The sequence below is a fragment of the Mobula hypostoma genome, chromosome 13, assembly GCF_963921235.1.
Source record: "Mobula hypostoma chromosome 13, sMobHyp1.1, whole genome shotgun sequence".
Taxonomy (NCBI): domain Eukaryota; kingdom Metazoa; phylum Chordata; class Chondrichthyes; order Myliobatiformes; family Myliobatidae; genus Mobula; species Mobula hypostoma.
Window position 1 is genome coordinate 89,012,218 of NC_086109.1, and position 21,922 is coordinate 89,034,139.

General features: G+C 42.8%; 1 protein-coding gene across 1 annotated transcript in view; it reads right to left on the reverse strand.

The window, feature by feature from the left end:
• Positions 1-17,682: 17,682 nt before the first annotated feature.
• Positions 17,683-21,922, reverse strand: part of nox5 (NADPH oxidase, EF-hand calcium binding domain 5) — a 94,593-nt gene continuing 90,353 nt past the window's right edge. The window contains exon 17 of the mRNA XM_063066554.1: positions 17,683-18,105. Coding sequence (XP_062922624.1) covers positions 17,971-18,105 — 135 coding nt within the window. The 3' untranslated portion in view covers positions 17,683-17,970. The remainder of the gene's footprint in view (positions 18,106-21,922) is intronic.

The following is a 21,922-nucleotide window of genomic DNA, read 5'->3' on the forward strand; positions in this document are numbered from 1 at the left end:
TTAGAGCATGAGATCATAAGACATAGGAGCAGAATTAAGCCACTTGGCCCATTGAGTCTGCTCCACCATTCCTTCATGGCTGATTTATTATTCCTCTTAACCCCTTTCTCCTGATTTCTCCCCATAACCTTTGACACCCTTACTAATCAAAAGCTTATCAACCTCCACTTTAAATACACCCAATGACTTGGCCTCTACAGCTGTCCATGGCAACGGATTCCACAAATTCACTGCTCTCTGGCAAAAGTGCTTTAGAGTAGGATCTTAGAGTGGGTTTAAAGGTCAGTACAACATTGTGGGCTGAAGAGCTTGTACTGTGCTGTAATGTTCTATGTTCTTTCCAATCCTTTTATGGCCTCCCCCTTTGCTATTCTTGTAATCCACTCCAGCCCTCAATATCTCTGTATTCCTCTGGCTTCTTACTCATCCCTGAGTTTGGCTACTCCACCACCAGTGGCTGTGTCTTCTGCCAATGAGGCTAAACCTTCAGAATGCCCTTTCTAAATTTCTTCACTTCTCCTCCCTCCTTAAGCTGCTCTTCAAACCTCTCTCACTGAGGAAGCTTCAGGTCTCCTGTCCCAATATCTTATGCAGACAGCGTCAAGTTTAATTTGCTGGAACACCTTGACATGCTCTGAGCTGTTATATAAAAACTTATTCTGTATTTGAAACAAACAATGCAATATTTCACACACAAACGTTGACCATAATGACTTGATAACCTGCCTCAACTTGATCTTGACTGGAATAATTGATTTAATTGCGTGTTTACTTCCTGAACACTAATTGATTGACTCCATCATTAATTAACGGTAAAAACACACACAAGAGTCCAGTCAACACCAGAATCAACAAATTCTTACAGACACTTTAAGTAGGCAGTAAACCTGTTGTAAATTATATCGTCTCAATGTTTTTGTTTAGATAGAGGGAAGGAAAAAATGAACTGTGACAGTAAGTCGAATTTAATTGAACAGGCAGTGTCCTTCATGGTCATGGGGTTTTTGGAAGAACTGGTAGGACAGTGTTTCCCTCTCCTGGTCCAAAGCTGAACTACACTAACAATGCCGACAATGATGGATGGTTATTGATCTAAAACATTTAGCTCTCATCCTCTCTCTACAGATGCCACCTGACCTGCAGGCTAGGAATTTTCTGGGGATGTTTTTTCATTTAATTTCCAGCCTTGGTAATTTTCTGATTTGGCATTAATCCCCTTATTCTGCCTGAGTGTCTTTATAACCCTGTTCGAGCTCTTAGGTCTTCTTCTGCTGGTGACTTAAATTTAAACCATTTCCTTCAAAAGATAATTGGCAGGTCACCTTTCTTGAACTACGTTCCTAAACTATGGAGTTCAATACCTAAAGCTATAAGGGATGCAGATCAGATGACAATTTCAAATGCCAGCTCAAAACCTATTTATTTCACCTTGCTTTTAACTAGCATCTTTTTATCTATTATGTTTTTATATTTTTTATTTTATTTTCATATTTGCACTTTATCCTATTGTAAAGCACTTTGAACTACATAATCTGAATGAAAAGTGCTCCATAAATAAGTTATGATTATTATCATCATTACCACCAAGTATAGTTTGAAGAAAGATAACTTTCTAAAAGTTCTAAAATGAATTGAGGGGTTCTTCTGCTGGACTCCCTAGAGGTTAACTTGTAGGTTGAGTTGGTGGTACGAAAGGCAAAGACAACGTTAGCATTGATCTTGAGAGGATTAGAATATAAAAGCAAGGAAGTAATGCTGAGGGTTTATAAGGCATTGGGCAGACCGCACTTGGAGTATTGTGAACCAATTTGGGGCCATTATCTAAGAAAGGATATTCAAGAATTGGAGATGGTCCGCAGAAGATTCATGAGAATGATCCCAGAATGAAAAGGATGACATATGAGGATCATTTGATGACTCTGGGCTTGTACTCACTGGCCCAGAGAATGGGGATGGGGCGGATCTCATTTAAACCTATCGAATATTGAACAACCTAGATAGAGTGGACATGGAGAGTCTGTTTGCTTTAGAGGAGGAGTCTAGGACCAGCGAGCGCAGCCTAAGAATATAAGGTCATCCCTTTAAAACAGAGATGAGAAGGAATTTCTTTAACCAGAGGATGGTGAACCTATGGCTGTGGAGGCCAGGTCATTGTGTATATTTAAAGCAGGGACCAATAGGTTTCTTATTAGTAAGGACTTCAAAGGTTATGGGAAGAAGGCAGGAGAATGAGGTTGAGAGGGATCATAAATCAATCATTATGGAATGGTGGAGCAGTCTCAATGGGCTTAATAGTCTAGTTATGCTCCTGTCTTTTGATATTAGTGTCATAGCGCCAAACAGCATGGAAGTCAGTCCTACAGTTCACCCATTTCCCACCAATCATCAGACACTCATTGACGCTAATCCTGCACTCACCCTATCTTATTCTCTCAGCTCCTCCCCCACCCCACCCCCCAACATTCAGCTTCTTACCAACACAAGAGGAGCAATTTACGCTGTCCGGTTAACTGGTCTGCATATTTTTGGATATGGAAGAACACCCACACAGTCACAAGGAAGAAGTGTGAAATCCACACGGACAGCACCAGAAGTCAAGTTTGAATTTGGGTCGCTGGAGCAGGGAGGTAGCGCTCTGCTGGCTCTGTCACTCTGCCTCCAATTATCCACACGTCATTTGAAATTACATGGAATAATTTGGTCCAGCATATCTAATAATATTCAGTAGTTCAATAATTTCCTTTTACTGTCTGATACTTACCTCACTGCCTTCAGATGCCCGTACCAAAGCATCTTTCCTCTTTTGAGATTCTCCAAACCTGAGGTTTAAATGACTCAATTTAATATCAGAGAATGTATACAACCTGAAATTCTTACTCTTCACAGGGACATCCATGAAACAAGAAAGCCCAAAGGATGAACGATAGTAATATCAGAACCCCAAAGCCCCCCGCCGCTCCCATGCACAAGCAGCAGCAAAAACATCCACCCTCCCCCTCCCCTTCGCCCCCCCCCGCACCAGCAAAAGCACCCCCCACCAGCAAGCAAGAAATAGCAAAGCCCCCAAAGAGACTTTAATCCAGAGCCAATTGAAAACTACAATCCACAACCGGTACTTTGGTATCTCGGACAGGCTGTGTCGCACCAGTGAGGGAGAGAGAGGAGAGAGATCGCTCCTGCAACGAGAGAGGCAGACTAGCAGTTTACTGTTCCAATGTTACCATCTTCCACGTCGCTTCTCCAAGCCCCCTGACTCAGGGACCGACAGGCTGTCACCCTCCATCAAGAGAGAGAGGTATCTCTTGCATGCAGGGGTCATCCTAAACTTGGACCAAAGATATGAGGAGGGGTTGGACAAACTTGGGTTGTTTTCTATGACTGTCTGTGGGAAGCTTATTAGAAATATATAAAATTATGAGAGATATAGATAAAGTAGACAGATATCTTCTTCCCAAGGTTAAACTAGAGTCATAGAACAGTACAACAAATAAACAGATCCTTCAGCCCATGTAGTCCATGCAGACCCATTTTTCTGCCTAGTACTATCTATCTAAACTCAGACCATAGCTCTCCACACCACTTTCATCCAAACTTCTCTTAAATTTTGTTATTGTATCGGCATCGATCACTTCAGCTAGCAACTCGGTCATCACCCTCTGAGTTAAGAATTTCCCCCTCAGGATCCCTTTAATATTTCACCTTTCACCCTAAACCTATGACCTCTCATTCTAGTCTCATCCAACCATAGTGGAAAAGTCTACATGTATTTGCCCTATCTTTACCCCTCATAATTTTGTACATTTCTATCAAATTTCACCTCATTCTCTTCTTCTCCAGGGAGTTAAGTCCTGCAATATTCAACCTTTCCCTATAACTCTGGTCCTCGTCCAGAAAATCCTTGTAAATTTTCCCTGTACTCTTTCAATATTTTTGATATATTTCCCGTAGGTGACCAAAGCTGCACACAATACTCCAAATTCAGCCTTACAAACGTCTTGCCCAAACACAAGAAAATCTGCAGATGCTGGAAATCTAAAGCAACACACAAAATGCTGGAGGAACTAAGCAGGCCAGGTAGCATCTATAGAAAAGAGTAAGCAGTCGATGTTTTGGGACAAGACCCTTCATCAGGCCTGGAAAAAAAAAGGTAAGAAGCATATTTTAGATGAGAAGCATGCAGTTAGATATTCTCATCTTTTTTTTTCCAGTCCTGATGAAGAGCCTCAGCCCAAAATGTTGACTATTTACTCTTTTCCATTGATGCTGCCTGGCCTGCTGAGTTTCTCCAACATTTTGTGTGTGATCTTGTACAACTTCAACATAACATCCCAACTCCTGTACTCAGTTCTTTGGTATATGAAGGCCAATGTGCCTAAAGCTCTCTTTACCACGCTATCTATCTTTGACAGTAATTTCAAGGAACTGTGAATCTATATTCTAGATCACTTTGTTCCACCGCACACCTCATGGCCTTACCATTCCACGTGTCAGCCATTTCTTTGTTTGTCCTGCCAAAGTGTCCTCACACTTGTGTACATTAAGATCCATTATTCCATTTGCCATTTTTCAGCCCAGTTTCTCAGTCAAGCTTTATCATTGTCCACTGCACCCCCACCCCGTCTTAGTGTTTTCTGAAAATTTGCTGATCCAGTTTATTATCACCTAATTCACCTAAGCAAGAAGGGATCCACTACCAATCCCTGTGGCCCTCTACTAGTCTCAGGTCTCCAGTCAGAGAGACAACCATCTACTACCACTCTCTGGCTTCTCCCACCAAGCCAATATTGAATCTAATTTACTACCTCATCCTGAATATCACGTGGCTTAACTTTCTAGGCCATCCTCCCATGCAGGAATTTGTCAAAATCCTCCTTGTAACCTCCTCAAAAAATTCTGCAAGATTGTTTAGACATGACTTACCATGCACAAAGCCATGTTAATTGCCCCTAATTAGGCCCTGTCTATCCAAATGTTTATATATCCCATCCTTTATAATATCTTTCAGTAATTTACTCATGACTGATATCAGGCTCACTAACCTAAAATTTCTTGGGTTATTGTTAGAACTATTTTTGCTGTTCTTAGGATTTGGAATCCTCTAGTCCTCTGCTACCTCATCTGTGGCTAACGATGTTTTAAATATCTCTGCAAAGGCCCCTGTAATTTTTGCACTAGCCTCCTGCAAGGTCAAAGGGAACACCTTGTCCAGCCCTGGGGATTTATCCACCTTAATTTGCCTCAAGACAGCAACACTTCCTCTTCTGTAATCCAGATACGGTCCATAAACCTCACTACTCCTTTGCCTCAGTTCTATAGACACTATGTCTGTCTCCAAGCAAATACAGGTGCATAATATTCACTTACGATCTCCCCCATCTCTTTCAGCTCCGTGCTCAGGTGACCATGCTGATCTTCAAGAGGACCAATTTTGTTCCTTGCTATCCTTTCACTATTAATATATCTATAGAAGTCCTTGGGATTCTCTTTTCCCTTGTCTGCCAGATCAACCTCATGTCTTCTTTTAGCCCTACTTATTTCCTTCTTAAATGTTTTCTTACATCTCTTATACTCTTCAAGCATCTCATTTGATTCTAAGTACCTCCTCCTTTTTAATCAGAACCTCAATATCCCCAGAAAACCAAAGTTCCCTGAACCTGTTCGCCCTGGCTTTTGTTCTAACAGGAACATTCAAGATCTGCCTGTATAAGAGAGCAAGTATGTTTGAGGTAAGAGGGAAAGTTTAAAGAAGTGCGGGGCATGGCTTTTATCAGAGAGTGTCAGGTGCCCAGAACTGGTTGCCAGGGGAGAGTGCTGAGAGCAGAAACATTTAAAAGGATGTTGGTTGAATTTACGGCGCCAGTGATCAGCAATTGGGCTCAATTCCTGCTGGTACTTATAAGGAGCTTGTATGTTCTCCCCATGGGTTTCCTCCAGGTGTTCCAGTTTCCTCTTACATTCCAAAGACGTAGGGGTTAGGGTTAGTAAGTTGTGGGCTTGCTATGTTGGTGCTAGAAGTCTGGCAATATTTGCCCTGCTGTCCCCAGCATACCTTGGACTGGCAGTGGCCATTGACACAAACAACACATTTCACTGTGTACTTCAGTGTTTCAGCTTACAGGTGACAAATAAAGCTAATCTTTAAAAATTTAAACCGGAGGTTCCCAACCTTTTTTATGTCATGGGCCCCAACTATTAACCAAGGGGTCAGTGGACCCCTGGTTTGGAACACCTATCTTCAATGAAGGGAATAGAGGGATATGGATCAAGTGCAGGTTGAAGTGATTTAGTTTAATTTGGCAAAGTACTCTGAACAGACATTGTGGGATGAAGGGCCTGTTCCTCTGAAGTATTGCTTTATGTTCAATGTTGCATGTTCCATGTTGTAGCCACTAACCACGGCTCATTCTCTCCTCCTCCAGAGCCGAAACAATATTGTTTGCAGCCATCTGTCTCAGCACAGACTGCTCAGATCAAATTCTTGACCTTTTATCTGTCTGATGGTTGCCATAGAAAAAGGTATCAGTAGTACTTTGGATTAAGCACCTTGCTCTCTGCTGTACTGAACAGATGGGAAAGCAAAGCTGAACAGCATCACTCCAGGCCAAATGCAAGATTTGTGGATTTATGAATGGTTACCCAGATTTATGAATGGTTTCAAACCAAAAAAAGTAATTCTGGATTCAGAAGCCAGATGTCACAGACTGAGCACAGACAAAGGGAACTAATGAGATCCATCTCACAAAACAGGAACACAATTACCCCAGGCACAAGTGAAGACTTCATCAAAATATGTTGGTATTAGATATTTCTTTCCCTGCAAATACAAAGCATAACAAATGAAAAAAAAGGTTGCAAGACCTATGGTAAGGCAGTCTTAGAATGGAATATTAAACAGAGACTCAGGGTTTAATAGTCAAATATTATATGCACAGTAGATCCAATCATGCCTATGTTTTTTAAACTTTCGGTCAGTATACAGAAAAAATAAATAAATTTTAACTGCAAGTGGTCTAAGTGCTACACCTGCCCATACACCCTCTCCCTCACCTCCATTCAGGGCCCCAAACAGTCCTTCCAAGTGAGGCATCACTTCACTTGCGAATCGGCCGGGGTCGTCAATTGTGGCTGGTGCTCCCAATGTGGCCTCCTCTACATCAGTGAGGCCCATCGGAAATTGAGGGACCACTTCATCAAGTGTCACTGCTCTATCCACCACAAGTGGGACTTCCCAGTGGCCAAACATTTGAAATCTGATTCCCATTCCTGTTCCAACATGTTGATCCATGGCCTCCACTTGTGCCATGATGAGACCACTCTCTGGGTGGAGGAAGAACACCTTATCTTCCGTGTGGGTACCCTCCAACCTGAAGGTATGAATATTGATTTTACCTTCTGGTAAACAATTTCCATCCACCTCCCACCCCCATTCCCCACTTTTACTTCTTCACATCTGCCTATTACTTCCCCAGGGTCCCCTCCTCCTTCCGTTTCTCCCGTGGTCCACTCTCCTCTCCTATCAGATTCTTTCTTCTCCAGCCCTTGACCTTTCCCACTCACCTGGCTCCACCTATCACCTCTCATCTAGTCTCTTTCCTTTCCCCCCACCTTATTATTCTGGCATCCTCCCCCTTTATTCTCAGTCCAGAAGGGTCATGGCCCGAAACATCGAATGTTTATTCACTTCCATAGATGCTGCCTGACCTGCTGAGTTTTTCCAACATTTTGTATGTGTTGCATTGGATTTCAAGCATCTGAAGACTTCTCATGTTTGAAATTTTAATTTTCGTTCTCTGGTGATTTCAACTTTATCATGACATGCAATGGGCCACCATAGTAGTGCAACACTTATCAGGGTTTAATTCCCACCGCTGTCTGTAAGGAGTTTGACCACGTGGGTTTCCTTCCACATTCCAAAGGCGCACGGGTTAGGGTTAGTAAGCTGTAGGCATGCTATTTTGGTGTCGGAAGCATGCTGACACTTACAGGCTGTTCCCAGCTCATCATTAGACTATGTTGTCCGTTGATGCAAACAACGCGTTTCACTGTATTTTTCAATGTACGTGTGACAAATAAAGCTAATCTAAATTGATTTCTTCCATTTTTCTCTCAGCCTCATGATGTGTGAGGGTTGTGGAATTCAAGCCTTATGCTGCTTTGTTAACTTGACAGATCTGATTGATATTTCAGTTCAATTATAAATTGCATTAAAGATCAACCTACATTTTTTATGAGATACAAAAGCCAGAAGAAAGAGAAATGAGACTGAGGCATGAGGCTGCCAAAGTTTTAACCAAGTCCTGGGTTGAAGTTATCCTGGACATCATTCATTATTTTCACTTCCTTGTCTCTTACACCACAATCTAAAAGGAAAAGATTGTCAATGCTGGAGATCTAAAACAAAAACAGAAAATACTGAAAAAACTCAGATTGTCAGGCTGTGTCCAAGCTAAGAGAAACAAATTTCACATTTCAGGTTGAAGACCTGATATCAGACATAAGAAAAGTCAGAAATCAAATGTGTTTCTAAGTTGCAAAAGGAGAGGGAAGGAAGAAGAGAACAAGAAGGCTTGAGATAGGAGAGAGTGAATGGGACACAGTCCGAGGAGTAAAGCCACAACAAAAATATACTGGGACAATTGATACAGAATGGGTTTGCTGCAAATCTAAAAAAAAACGTGCAATAATCCATTAAAGTTCAAAGTAATTTTATTATCAAAGCACATATATGTCACCATATACAACCCCCAGATTCATTTTCTTGTGGGCATACTCAATAAATCCATAATAGAATAATAACCATGATAGAAGGACCACATCAACTTGGGTGATCAACCACAGTGCAAAAGACAACAAACTGCAAGTTCAAAAAGAAATAAATAATAATAAATATATAAGCAATAAATATCAAGAGCATGAGAAGAGTCCTTGAAAGTGAAACCATAGGTCGCTGGAAAACTTCAATGAAACAATGGAACAAGTGAAAATAAGTGAAGTTATCCTCTCTGGTTCAGGAGCCTGATGGTTGAGGGGTAATAACTGTCACTAAACCTGGTGATGTGAGTCCTGAGGCTCCTGTACCGCCTTCCTGATGGCAGCTGTAAGTAGACAGCATGACCTAGCTGCTGGGAGTCCTGATGATAGATGCTGCTTTCCTGCAACAACACTTTGTGTGGATGTGCCTTTGAGGTGTTGAGCTCTGCCATGGATGGCATGGTATCGCAGCAATTAGTGCAACACTTTATAGTGCTAGCAATCAGGGTTCAATTCACACCACTATCTGTAAGAAATTTGTACGTTCTTCCCATGATGCATGGGTTTCTTCTGGGTGCTCCTGTTTTCTCCCACATTCCAAAGATGTACGTGTTACTAAATGTGGGCATGCAATGTTGATGCCAGAACGATGGCGACTCTTGGGGGCTGCATCCAGCGCATCATCAACGCAAACGGTGCCTTTTGCTGTATGTTTTAATATTTCAACGTACATGTGAGAAATAAACCTAATAAAGCTAATCTATTTAGACAGTGTTGGGGGGAATAGTGGAATTACTATCACAGAGGGGGTAACCTTACAGGAGAACTGGCCACTTCCGATACAAATGGGAAAAGCAAGTCACCAGGTTCAGAACCAGTGTGGGATGTTCAGTAGCCACTCGAATCCCATGGAAAAAATATATTTTTAAAGAGTAACACACACAAAATGCTGGAAGGACTCAGCAGGTCTGTCAGCACCTATGGAAAGGAATAAAGAGTCAACGTTTCCGGCTGAGCCCCTTCATCATCAACTCCTTATTCCTTTCCATAAATGCTGCTTGACCTGCTGAATTCCTCCAGCATGCCATGTGTGCTGCTCTGGATTTCAAGTATTTGCAGAATCTCTAGTATTTATATTCTAAAAGAATTGTTTCATGAAGGTCATGTTATCTTCCATTTTATAATCTCTATTCTGTGCTTGATTTCATCTTCCACTAGAAACAAAATTCCTCAGTTCCCCTCTGTTTTCCTCATTTCTTGGGACAGGTATGGAGTGGAATCCAGAAGGCAGCACAAAGTTGTATCGGTTGCTCATCACTTAGGGTACGGAATCCAATGGAATCGCCCTTTTAAGATGGTGTGAACATTAACCGTCTGGGGGAAGAAACTTTTAAAGTGATGTGAAGTTTTGGTTTTAATAGCTTATCGGGATATTAAAACAAAAGCTTCACTGCATCGTAGAAGTTTCTTCCCCCAGGCATTTAACCTGATCAGCCATTCTAGTTAGCCCCCCCCCCCAACCCCCTCTATTATCCCTGTCACTGTACTGCACTGTAAGCACTTTAATCCACTTTTTATAACATTGTTTACATTGAAAATACATGCTGATATTTAATTATTTATGCACATTTTATTCCACATTCATACTTTAGTTTATATAATTCTTTGTTCTTTATAATTGTTGAATATTGTTTTGTTTTTGTTGCATGTCACACACTGACCAACACACCACAGCAAATTCTTAAAACCTGAAAGCAAGTGGTGAGTAAAGTTGATCCTTGACCCTGTTCCTGAGTCAGGGACATCCCTCCAGCTGATTGCAATGGAGAATTTAAAAAGTCATTGTTTAAGATAGCACTAGATGTTTCAGACCTTGGAGTAAATTAGTATAATTGAATAATTTTAAATACATTTCACTGTTTTAGTAATAATAAAGACTTTACTAGTTTGTTTTTACATAGTTGGAACATGTCAGGAACTGGCAATGTTCTTGCTGGTTTATGCTGGTGTGACTGAGCCGGGTGTGAAAGTCTCTTACGGCAGTTAGTGAGCAGGGCTTATTGGAACGTCATACCAGCTGCCTTCAGCAAATTCCTGCTGTGGGAAGTAAATAAGGCAAGTTCAAACTTACAACAGAGATTCGCAAACTGTGTGTGCTTGTCTCACACAAAATCCTGGCCATTGTATTCGTCTTCTGCACAGATGCTTTGCTTTTTCCCCAAGTGCTTCTGGCATTATCTGTTTGTCCTTTCCCCAGATTTCCAGCACCCATCAGTTTGCATTTTGCTCCGGGCGTTGCCCCATTCCTGGTTCATGAGCAGGAGAGATTTTGCCTGATTGCCAATAAGGGATTTCCTCATTGCTGGTCTTGGTGGCTGCCGTAACCTTCAGGTAGACAACGGCAGACTGATGAGTGGCCAAATTTAGCCTGAAACACACTGGGCGTCAAAGCAATGTTGGCAATGTGATAAATTCCCAGGGCCCACTTCTGAAATAAACAGCCTTTCTACATGCTGAGCCTGACATGTGGTCACATGGGGTTGGTTGCATTTGGGAAAAACATGATGATATATGGCTAACGAACGAATCCTTAGACTGACTGCAACTAATGAGAAAGGTTATACTTGTGAATGCGAAATCTGGAGCACTGCGGACACTCCGCCTGACTTCTCATTCAAACCACACTAAGTGCTTTTGAAAGTCGCCTATCAAACTCTGATCCCAAGATTCCCTCCCCTCCGCCACCACCATCCATTCCCCAACCTCTGCCACCAAGATGAAGCATTAGTCTCTCATAGCCTGAAAGAAGGCGGGGAAGGAAGACTCTATGAAAAATAAAATTCATATATAAAAGAGCAGGAATTCCAGGGAAGAGAATTCCAGCTCTTGTTAAGCTGACAAAAGGCAAGGATCTGGAGCGCCACTGTTGCTCCTCCCTCCCTCCTTTCTCCCACAGTCCACTTTCCTCTCCTATCAGATTCTTTTTCTTCACCCCTTCCACCTATCAACTCCTGGATCCTCCCTCCCCCACCCATCCACCCTCCCTTCTCACCTCTCTCCTTCTAGCTTATACTCCTTCCTCTCTCCCAACTTTCTTATTCTGGCTTCTTCCCTCTTCCTTTCCAGTCTTGATGAAGGGTCTCGGCCTGAAACGTCAACTGTTTACTTTTCTTCAAAGATGCTGCCCAACCTGCTGAGTTGCTCCGGAGGGTGGGTGGGTGTGTGTGGGTGTGTGTGTCTGCCTGTCTCTGGAGCATCTGCACAAAGAACCAAAGTAGCTTTACTCTCTGCATTTTGCAAGAAACACTCTATGGCCATTTGCAGTTAAATATGTTAGATAGCAAGGCAACTCTGCTGAAATAAATTCTCACTGTACAGTTCAGAAAAGAAGACCTGGGATGGGGGAAAGCCGATGAATGAGGAACGGAGCATGTTATCACACAGGCACTAACTTGGGATATGGCACCATAATGGTTAAGTACGTGATCTCATCACAATCCCCAGTAATCAGTGGGAACTCCCGTCCATTCTCAGTGAGGATTCTACGGAGTGCTGGGTTGGAGTGTGGGCTCAGGAATGTGAGCAGGTATACAAGGTTCTTGAAAGAAAGTATAGGGGAGATGACTGAGGTAGTTTTTTTTCCCCACAGAGAGAGTGGTGGTAGAGGCAGATAGATACATTAGGGACATTTAAGAGACTCTTAGATAGGCATATCTACATGAGAAGGAAGAGTTAAACAGATCTTAAGAGAACATTAAGAAGCTTTTCACAACAGTGTGTGCTGAAGGGCCCGTTCTATTTTCTACAGACTGTATCCAGACAGAGTCTGCAATGGGCAAGTCTGCACAAAGGAGACTGTAAGGCCTTGAGGGAGCGGGGAGAAGTCAACAAGATGCAGAAGAGCAGAGTTGAGTGGCAGAGGTGCCTAATCATGCTTCTGTTTTCTTGTATTCATATCCTCTGTAATAATGGGATTTACGGCAGGATGTAAACAGGGACATAATTCCGTAGTGTGGAGGCAGACTCAGTTTCTGCTACACATGATGATTTCGTGGAACTTGTTACAAGCTGCACCGACCAAGTTATTGTTACTCAAAGAAACGTGAATCAGTTACATTACTCTTTAAAACACATAGAAACATAGAAATCTACAGCACATTACAGGCCCTTTGGCCCACAACGTTGTGCCAACCATGTAATCTACTCTACAAGCTGACTAGAATTTCCCTACTGCATAGCCTTCTATTTTTCTAAGCTCCATGTACCTATCTAAGAGTCTCTTAAAAGACTCTGTTATATCTGCCTCTACAACCTTCGCTGGCAGTGCATTCCATTCATTAAAAGTACTCATGATACAGCCACAAAGATGGCCAGTGACATGTACTGCTGCTGTTATTTCTGTAGATGCCAAAACACATTAGAAAAAATGGACAAGTGCAGACATGAACTAGATTATGAGCTCCCCAATTGTCATTGGGATTACTTATTGCAAGTACCTGGGATTTCCTCTGTTATGATGCATATATTTAATGACTTGATTCCATCCACTATAAGACAGAGAATGTTAACAAAATATAAAAAAGCAAAACATCATTTGTTATGTGCCATGTCTAAAAACGTAGGTGATCATGGTCTATGGCCATGATTGTTCTTGGCTAATTTTTCAACACAAATGGTTTGCCATTGCCTTCTTCTGGGTGTGTCTTTACAAAACAGGTGACCCAGCCCTTCTGCTTAATTATCTTGCGACTATATTCTCAGTGTCAGTAGACAGCCAGGCATTTCTGTGTCGCCTTTTGCATCTTTAGTACGTCGCTAAACGATTCACAGGCGGTGAAGCACTAATGGAGTGTGCTCACTGTAGTAACATTGGCGAATCGAGTGCAGAAATTCATCCAGCATCTCTGATGGTTGATGGAGGGAACTGAGCTGGCAGTGTGTGAAGGGCAGGTTCTGATCATTGCTTTGCTGGTCAAGTGATGGTTTCAGTTATCTAAGCAAATGGAGAAACTGCTGGAGAGACAGAGGATGGCAAGAAACTACCAGCAAGGGAAAGATCTCAGACTAAAGAGAAGAGAGGGAAATGGGAATACAGATCTATAATTCTTTGAAAGTGGTGTCACAGGTGGATAGGTGCGTAAATAGAACTTTTGGCATTCTCATCATCATTATCATTATGTGCCATGATCTTTTGATTATGGTTGCTCTTGGCAAATTTTCCACAGAAGAAGTTAGATATTGCCTTCTTCTGAGCAGTGTCTTTGCCAGACAGCTGACCCCAGCCATTATTAATACTCTTCAGAGACTGTCTACCACGCAACAGTGGTCACATCAGGACTTGTGATATGCACCAGCTTCTTCCATGGCTTGCATGACCCTGATGGGGGAACTGAGCAGGTACTATACCTTGCCTAAGGGCGACGTGCAGGCTAGCAGAGGGGAAGAGTCCCTTACACCTCCCTTTGGTAAAGATGTATCTCCACCCCACCACCCAAACATGTCAAATATCCATTTCCCAACCTCACGGACAATATGCAGATTTCAGAGGAGGAGGTGTTTACTGTCTTGGGGCAAATTAGGGTGAATAAATCCAAGGGCCTGTCAAGGTGATCACTTGGACCTTGTGGGAGGCTGGTGCAGAAATTGCAGGGGCTCCAGCAGAGATATTTAAAACACCCTTAGCCATGTTGAAAAGGAGGATAGCTAATGTTCCATTGTTTAAGAAAGGCTCTAAAAATAAGACTGGAAATTATAGGCTAGTGAATCTGACATCAGTACTGGAAGCTATTCTAAGGGACCGGATATACAGGTTGAGTACTCCTTACCTGAAATTCCAAAATCTGAAAACCTTTGAAATCTGAAATGTTTTTGAGCACTGACATGACGTCACTAATGGAAAATTTCACAAGGTACTGGGAAGGTTCCCAAGTGATGCACAGGTCTTTGTGCATCACAGACAGTTCAGAGAAATGACATCAGATAGGTAATGAACAGAAGCTCATGAAAAATAGAAAAACACTGTATAAAGTGAAAAAATGAAGATCTCAGTTGTGTATTGCAGAGTGGATTCATCAGCGGAGTGACTATATGTCACTTAACAGTATGCTGATCATGAAACAATCAAAGATCAATTGAGATGAACTGAAAATTGAAGGTATTCAGCAGGCTGGTTGCAGAAATTTGAGAAAGGCACAGCATTAATTTTTTAAAGATCTATGGTGATAAAGCACCTGCTGATCATGGAGCAGCAGGGAAATTCATTGATCAGTTCGCCAAGATCATCACTGGTGAAAATCTAACATACTGAATGGTTGTTTTAGTACCTGTGTGTGATGAACTGCTGTAGAACAAAAACTGCTTAATGGTAGCATGTAAATTCACATACAGGAATGATGGTGATCCCAAGATATCTCATTATATATTCCAAAATCCAAAAAAAATTTGAAATCCAAAACACTTCCAGTTCCAAGCATTTCAGATAAGGGGTACTCTATCTGCATAAGTATTTGGATAGACAGAGGCTGATTGGAGATAGTCAACATGGCTTTGTGCGTGGTAAGTCATGTCTCACCAATCTTATGGAGTTTTGAGGAAGTTATCAAGAAAGTTGATGAAGGCAAGGCCATGAATGTTGTCTACATGGACGTTAGCAAGGCCCTTGACAAGGTCCCACGTGGGACATTGGTCGAGAAGGTTTGGCTGCTAGGCATTCAGGATGAGGTAGTAAATTAGATTATATATTGGCTTCGAGGGAGAACACTGGGGGCAGTACCGACTCCAGCATGGATGCCTCACCACACCACCTCTGGTGGAGCGCACCGACTCCAACATCTCTCTCCTGGGTAGCTGTAAATAGGACCGAGGACAAGCTGCCCTCCCGTCGTCTGCCCCTGCCGTCCGCCAATGAATCAGTGAATCGGACTTGCAGCATTCAGCATTAACAATGTCCAACAGAGACTTGAGGTCATAAGGAAAGCAATTAAAACAAATCACTTGCTGTTAGACTGCAACTCCTCAGATGCCTCTCTGATACAGGCAGCAGTGAGATCCGTATCAAGTCCAGCTCCTTCAATTTCTCCACCAACAAGCAACTCGCTTAGGGGGGTAAAACTGCTGTACCCTAAGCTCTTAAAATCCAGCAGGGTCTTGTGATCATAACAAATACATTTTAAAAAAAGACATTTGCAGCTTTGGTTGGCCCCGTAGAAGCCACTGTGATCAAATATGCCACCATTTACCAGAATCTACAGTAAAGTTCACTAAAAATGGAGAATCAGTGCTGTTTTATTGTGGGGGGAGCTTTCTCTGTACCAACTAGTTGCTGTGTTTCCTATTTTATAGGCTGCACGGCAGTCTGAGATATCTGGAAATTGTGAAAGGTACAGCCGAAATACAAGCCTCTCTCTGTATCCTTCTGATTATCAGCAAAGATACTCCTCTGATAAAGCTCAGACAAGGTTTCTCTTCGCTAGCCTGCCCAATCTCCTCTATCAGACATTAATCAGACTCGTGGACAAAAATAGTTCAACATCGAGGCTTTGTTACTGTCCTATATTCCTGCGTCTAGGCTATTTCTGTACCAAGCCTCCACAGAAAAACTTGGATCACCCTGTCACCAGCAACTTCCTATCATCATCATCATTATATGCTATGTCGTATTGCATGGGCGACTATGGTCTTCCATCTGTCTTTATCTATCCATAACTTGGCAAATTGTTCTACAGAAGTGGTTTGCCATTGTCTTATTCAGTGTCTTTACAAGACGGGTGACCCCAGACAGGGTGGCAGAGTGGAGATACGTCTCTGCCAAAGGAGGTGTAAGGCACTCCCTTCCTTTCGCTGGTCTGCAGGTCACCATTGGGCAAGGTATAGCACCTTCTTAGCCCCCCCTGCCCCACCCACCCCTCACTGATCAGGGTCACGTGAAGCCATGGGCGCTGGTGATGGATGGTCATATGAGCAGCTGGTGCATATCACAAGTTCTGGTTATTGACCACAGACACCAGGAAGGCAATCTCTGAAGAGAAACCCCTGCAAAATCTTTTCCATAAGGCTGATTAGTGAAGGTTTCAGTGTTTTTTTTTTTGAAGATTTTATGTGGGTCCAAAAATTGATGCAATTAACAGAAGGTACATCAGCAGCAATATTTATTAGGAGTCTGAAAAGATTCAGTATGTCACCAAAGACATTAGCAAATTTCTACAGATGGACCGTGGAGAGCATTCTAACTAGTTGCCTCACCATCAGAATCAGAAAAGGCTGAAGAGGGCTGCAATTCAGCCAGCTTCATCATGGGCAGGAGCCTCCCAAGCATTGAGGACATCTTCAAAAGTGCATCCATCAGTAAGTACCTCCATTACCAAAGACATTCCTTCTTCTCATTGCCACCATCAGCTAGGAGGTACAGGAACCTGAAGATACACACTCGCTGTTTTAGAAACAGCTTCACTCCCTCCACCATCAACTTTCTGAATGGACAATGAACCAACCCATGACAAGTACCTCACTATTTTTGCTCTCCCTTTGCACCGCTTGTTTAATATTTACATTCTTATTCTAATTGCAAAGAGTTCAAAGGAGGCTCACTGAAGTGATTCCGGGATTGAAAGGCTTATCATATGAGGAGCATTTGATGGCTCTGGGCCTGTATTCACTGGACTTCAGGAGAATGAAGGCGAATCTAATTTAAAACTACTGAGTGCTGAAAGGCCTCAATAGAGTGGATGTGGAGTGGATGTGGAGCGGTTGTTTCCTAAGGTGGGGGAGTCTAGGACCAGAGGGTACAGCCTCAGAATAAAGGGATGTCCATTCAGAATGGTAATGAGGAAGAAATTCTTTAGCCAGAGGGTGGTGAATCCGTAGAATTCATTGCCACCTGCAGCTACGGAGGCCAAATCTTTACGTATATTTAAGGTAGAAGTTAGTAGATTATTGATTAATCAGGGTATGAAGCGATATGGGGAAAAAGCAGGAGATTGGGGCTGAGAGGTAAATGGATCAGCCATGATGAAATGGCAGAGCAGACTCGATGGGCCAAATGGCCCAATTCTGCTCCTATATCTTATGGTCTTATGGTAATTTGTAGCTTTTTATGTATTGCACTGTACTGCTGCCACATATGAACATATCTCATATCAGTGATATTAAACCTTATTCTGATTCTGCTACACAGTACATGGTACCAGAGGAAAGCCTATTTTGATGCACGACCATAACATGTCACTGGAAGTTTTCTTTGTAGAACTTGAAGCCAAAATGCTCACACTGGGCCTTGATTGTTTTAGCCAGGACTGGAGAGCCACAGAAAAAAACATGGACCTTTCCTTTCTTCTCTTCTGCAACCCTTTGGAAAACCTGGAAGTTAAAAGCAAAATGTCAATTAGTGCACAGACAAATCATAAACACAAGAGATTCTCCAGAGCAACACACACAAATTGCTGGAGGAACTCAGCAGGTCAGGCAGCATCTATGGAAATGAATAAACAGTCAACATTTCAGGCTGAGACCCCTCATCAGGACTGGAAAGGAAGGGGGAAAATGTCAGAATAAAAAGGTGGGGGGGGTGGAGGGGAAGGAGAACTAGCTAGAAGTTGATAGGAAAAACCGGGTGGGTGGGAAAGGTAAAGGGCTGGAGATGAAGGAATCTGATAGGAGAGGAGAGTGGACCATGGGAGAAAGGGAAGAAGGAGGGGCACCAGGGGAGGCAATAGGCAGGTGAGGAGAAGAGGTAAGAGACCAGAGTGGGAAATAGAAGAGGGAAGAGCGAGGAGAAAAAAATCACCGGAAGGAGATATCAATGTTCATACCATCAGATTGGAGGCGACTCAGACGTTATTTGAGGTGTTGCTCCTCCATCCTGAGAGTGGCCTCATCATGGCAAAAGAAAAGGCCATGGACCAACATGTCAAAACGGGAATGCAAATCAAAATTAAAATATTTGGCCATGGGGAAATTCTGCTTTTGATGGATGGAGTGGAGGTTCTCAACAAAGCATTGTCCCATCTTTGTCAGGTCTAACCAATGTAGAGGAGGCTGCATCGGGATACAAGAGACAATCCCACCAGATTTGCAAGTGAAGTGCTGCCTCACCTTGAAGAACTGTTTGTGGTCCTGTATGGAGGTGATGGAGGAGGTGAATGGGCAGGTGTAGCATTTCTGTCACTTGCAGGAATATGGGCCGGCAGGGCGATTGGTGTGGACAGATGAACGGACAAGAGAATCACGGATGGAGCGACCACTGTAGAAAGCAGAGAGTGGGGGGAGGTAAAGATGCATTTGGTGGTAGGATCCTGTTGAAGATGAGGGGAGTTATGGTGAATGATGTGTTGGATGTGGAGGGCCATGGGATGGTAGGTGAGGACAAGAGGAACTCTAACCCTGTTAAGGCAGTGGGAAGATGGGGTGAGTCTTTCTGCCTCTTGTCCTTCTAGTTGTTTGAAGTGGTGTTGTCTAAGGAGTCTTGGTGAGTTGCTGCAGTGCACCCTATAGATGGTACAAATTTCTGCCACTGTGTGTTGTTGGCTGAAGTCAATGAATGTGGATGGGTTGTTTATCAGATGGGCTTCTGTGTCCTGTATGGTGCAAGCTTCCTGAACATTGGTGAGGTGGCATTCATCCAGGCTAGCGGAGAGTGTTCCATCAAATTCCTGACATGAGCTTTGGTGGACGGGTTTAGGGAATTAGGTGGTGAGTTTCTCACCAAAGCTTTCCTAGTGGGGCAATCATCAAAATACTTTTCAGGCGCCAGTGATCAGGGTCCTATTCCTGCTGCTGTCTGTAGGGAGTTTGTACGTTCTCTCTGGGACTGTCTGTAAGGAGTTTGTACGTCTCCCTGGGTGGTCTGTAAGGAATTTGTACGTCTCCCTGGGGCTGTCTGTAAGGAGTTTGTACGTTCTCCCCATGACTCTCTGTAAGGAGTTTGTACGTTCTCCCTGGGACTACGTGGGTTTCCTCCTGATATTCTGGTTTCCTCCCACATTCCAAAGACTTATGGTTTAGGTTTAGGGGCAATATGTTGTGGACACGGTATGTTGGTGCTGGAAGCATGGCGACACTCACGGGCTACCCTCAGCGCATTCTCAGACTATGTTGGTCAATGGCACAAAACAACGCATTTTACTGCATGCTTTGATGTACCTGACAAATACAGCTAATCTTTAGACAAATTGTGGACTGCCTTAATGACTATAGTCCAATAGCACTTACATCTATTGTGATGAAGAGTTTTTGAGAGGTTGATGATGAAACATTATCTCCTGGCTGAGAAGCAACTTGGATCCACTCCAACTTGGAGCAACAGGTCCACAGCAGATGCCATTTCACTGGCTCTTCCCTTAACCCTGGAACATCTGGACAGTGAAGGTGCATACATCAGGATGCTCTTAATTGACTACAGCTCGGCATTCAATACTATAATTCCCTCAAAGCTCATCAGTAAACTTTAAAACCTCGGTCTCCTTATGCAATTGGATCCTCAATTTCTTCACTTGCAGGCCCCAGTCAGTTCAGATTGGCAACAACATCTCCTCCACAATCTGTTTCAGCACAGGTGCACCACAAGGCTGTGTGTTTAGCCCCTTGCTCTAATCATTTTATTCTTATGACTATGAAGCTAAGCACAACTCCAATGTCGTATTTAAGTTTGCTGATGACACCACTGTCACTGGCCGAAAACAAAGCTGGTGGTGAATCAGCATACAGGAGGGAGACTGCAAGTCTTTCTGAGTGGTGGCACAACAGCAACTTCTCACTCAATGTCAGTAAGACTACGGAGCTGATTATTGACTCCAGGAAGAGGAAACCAGAAGTCTATGAGCCAGTCCTCATCAGAGGATCAGAAGTGGAGTGAGTCAGCAACTTTAAGTTCCTTGGTGTTATCCTCTCAGGGGTTCTGTCCTTGGTCATTATAAGAAAGAACAGCAGTGTGTCTGCTTCCTTAGAGGTTTACGAAGATTCGCCATAACATCTAAATCTTTGACAAACTTCTATAGACGTGTGAAGGACAGTTTATTGACTTGTTATAGTTTATGGAATCACCAATGCCCTTGAATGGAAATGGCTACAAAAAGTAGTGGACACAGTTAGTCCATCACAGGTAAAGCTCTCCCTGAAATTGAGCCTATCTACACAGAGCACTGTTGCAGGAGAAAAGCATTCATCACCAAGGACCTCCACCATCCAGGCCATACTCTCTTCTCACTGCTGCCATCAGGAAGAAGGTCCAGGAAACTTTGGACTTACACCACCAGGTTCATAAACAATATTAGCACTCAACAATCAGGCTCTTGAACCAAAGGAGATAACTTCACTCAACTTCCCTTGCCCCATCACTGAACTGTTCCCACAACCTGTAGACTCACCCTCAAGAACTCTTCAGCTCATGCTCTCAATGTTTATTGCTTATTTATTTATTATTTTGATTGTATTTAGATCATTTGTTGTCTTTCGCGAGTTGGTTGTTTGTTCATCCTGTTGGGTGTGGCCTTTCAATGATTCTATTACAGTTCTTGGATTTACTCTGTATGCCCACAAGTAAATTAATCCCAGGGTTGTATATGGTGACATACAGGTACTTTGAACTTTCAATACTTCAATTCAGTTCCGAAAGAATTTTCTTTGAATTCTTTTTGAATTCTCCAAGGATCTCACTGACATCCTGCCAGCTTTGTCCACAGTAACCCAATTCTCTGCCTGGTTCCACACATTTCATTGAACAACTGGTAGGAATCCAAGGTGCTGTCAAGGTATCAGCAGTGCAGTGTAAAATTGCAGAGCTTGCTTCAGAGCTTTCTGATGTGTCATTTCCATGCCCTGATCTAAACTATTGTCAACAATGTACATACCTTGACCCATAAAGATTCAAGTTCATTTATGACACGTGCATCAAAATAAGCACGGAAATGCATCTTTTTTTGTTAACGACCAACACACCAAAGGGTGTGCTGGGGGCAGCCCACAAGTGTCGCCACAAATTCTGGTGCCAAAGAGCTGGAATACTCTTATACATAAACGAGGTGCAATATGAATCTTGTACCCACTCAGATCTGCAAAATCCTGGGAACAATTTTAGTACAAGGACTCCATTAGCATCAAGTCCTGCACAATCAGAGGGAAGATACACTTTAAAAATAACATTTGCTTGCAGCATCTGTTTCTCTTCTGTTTACTGATG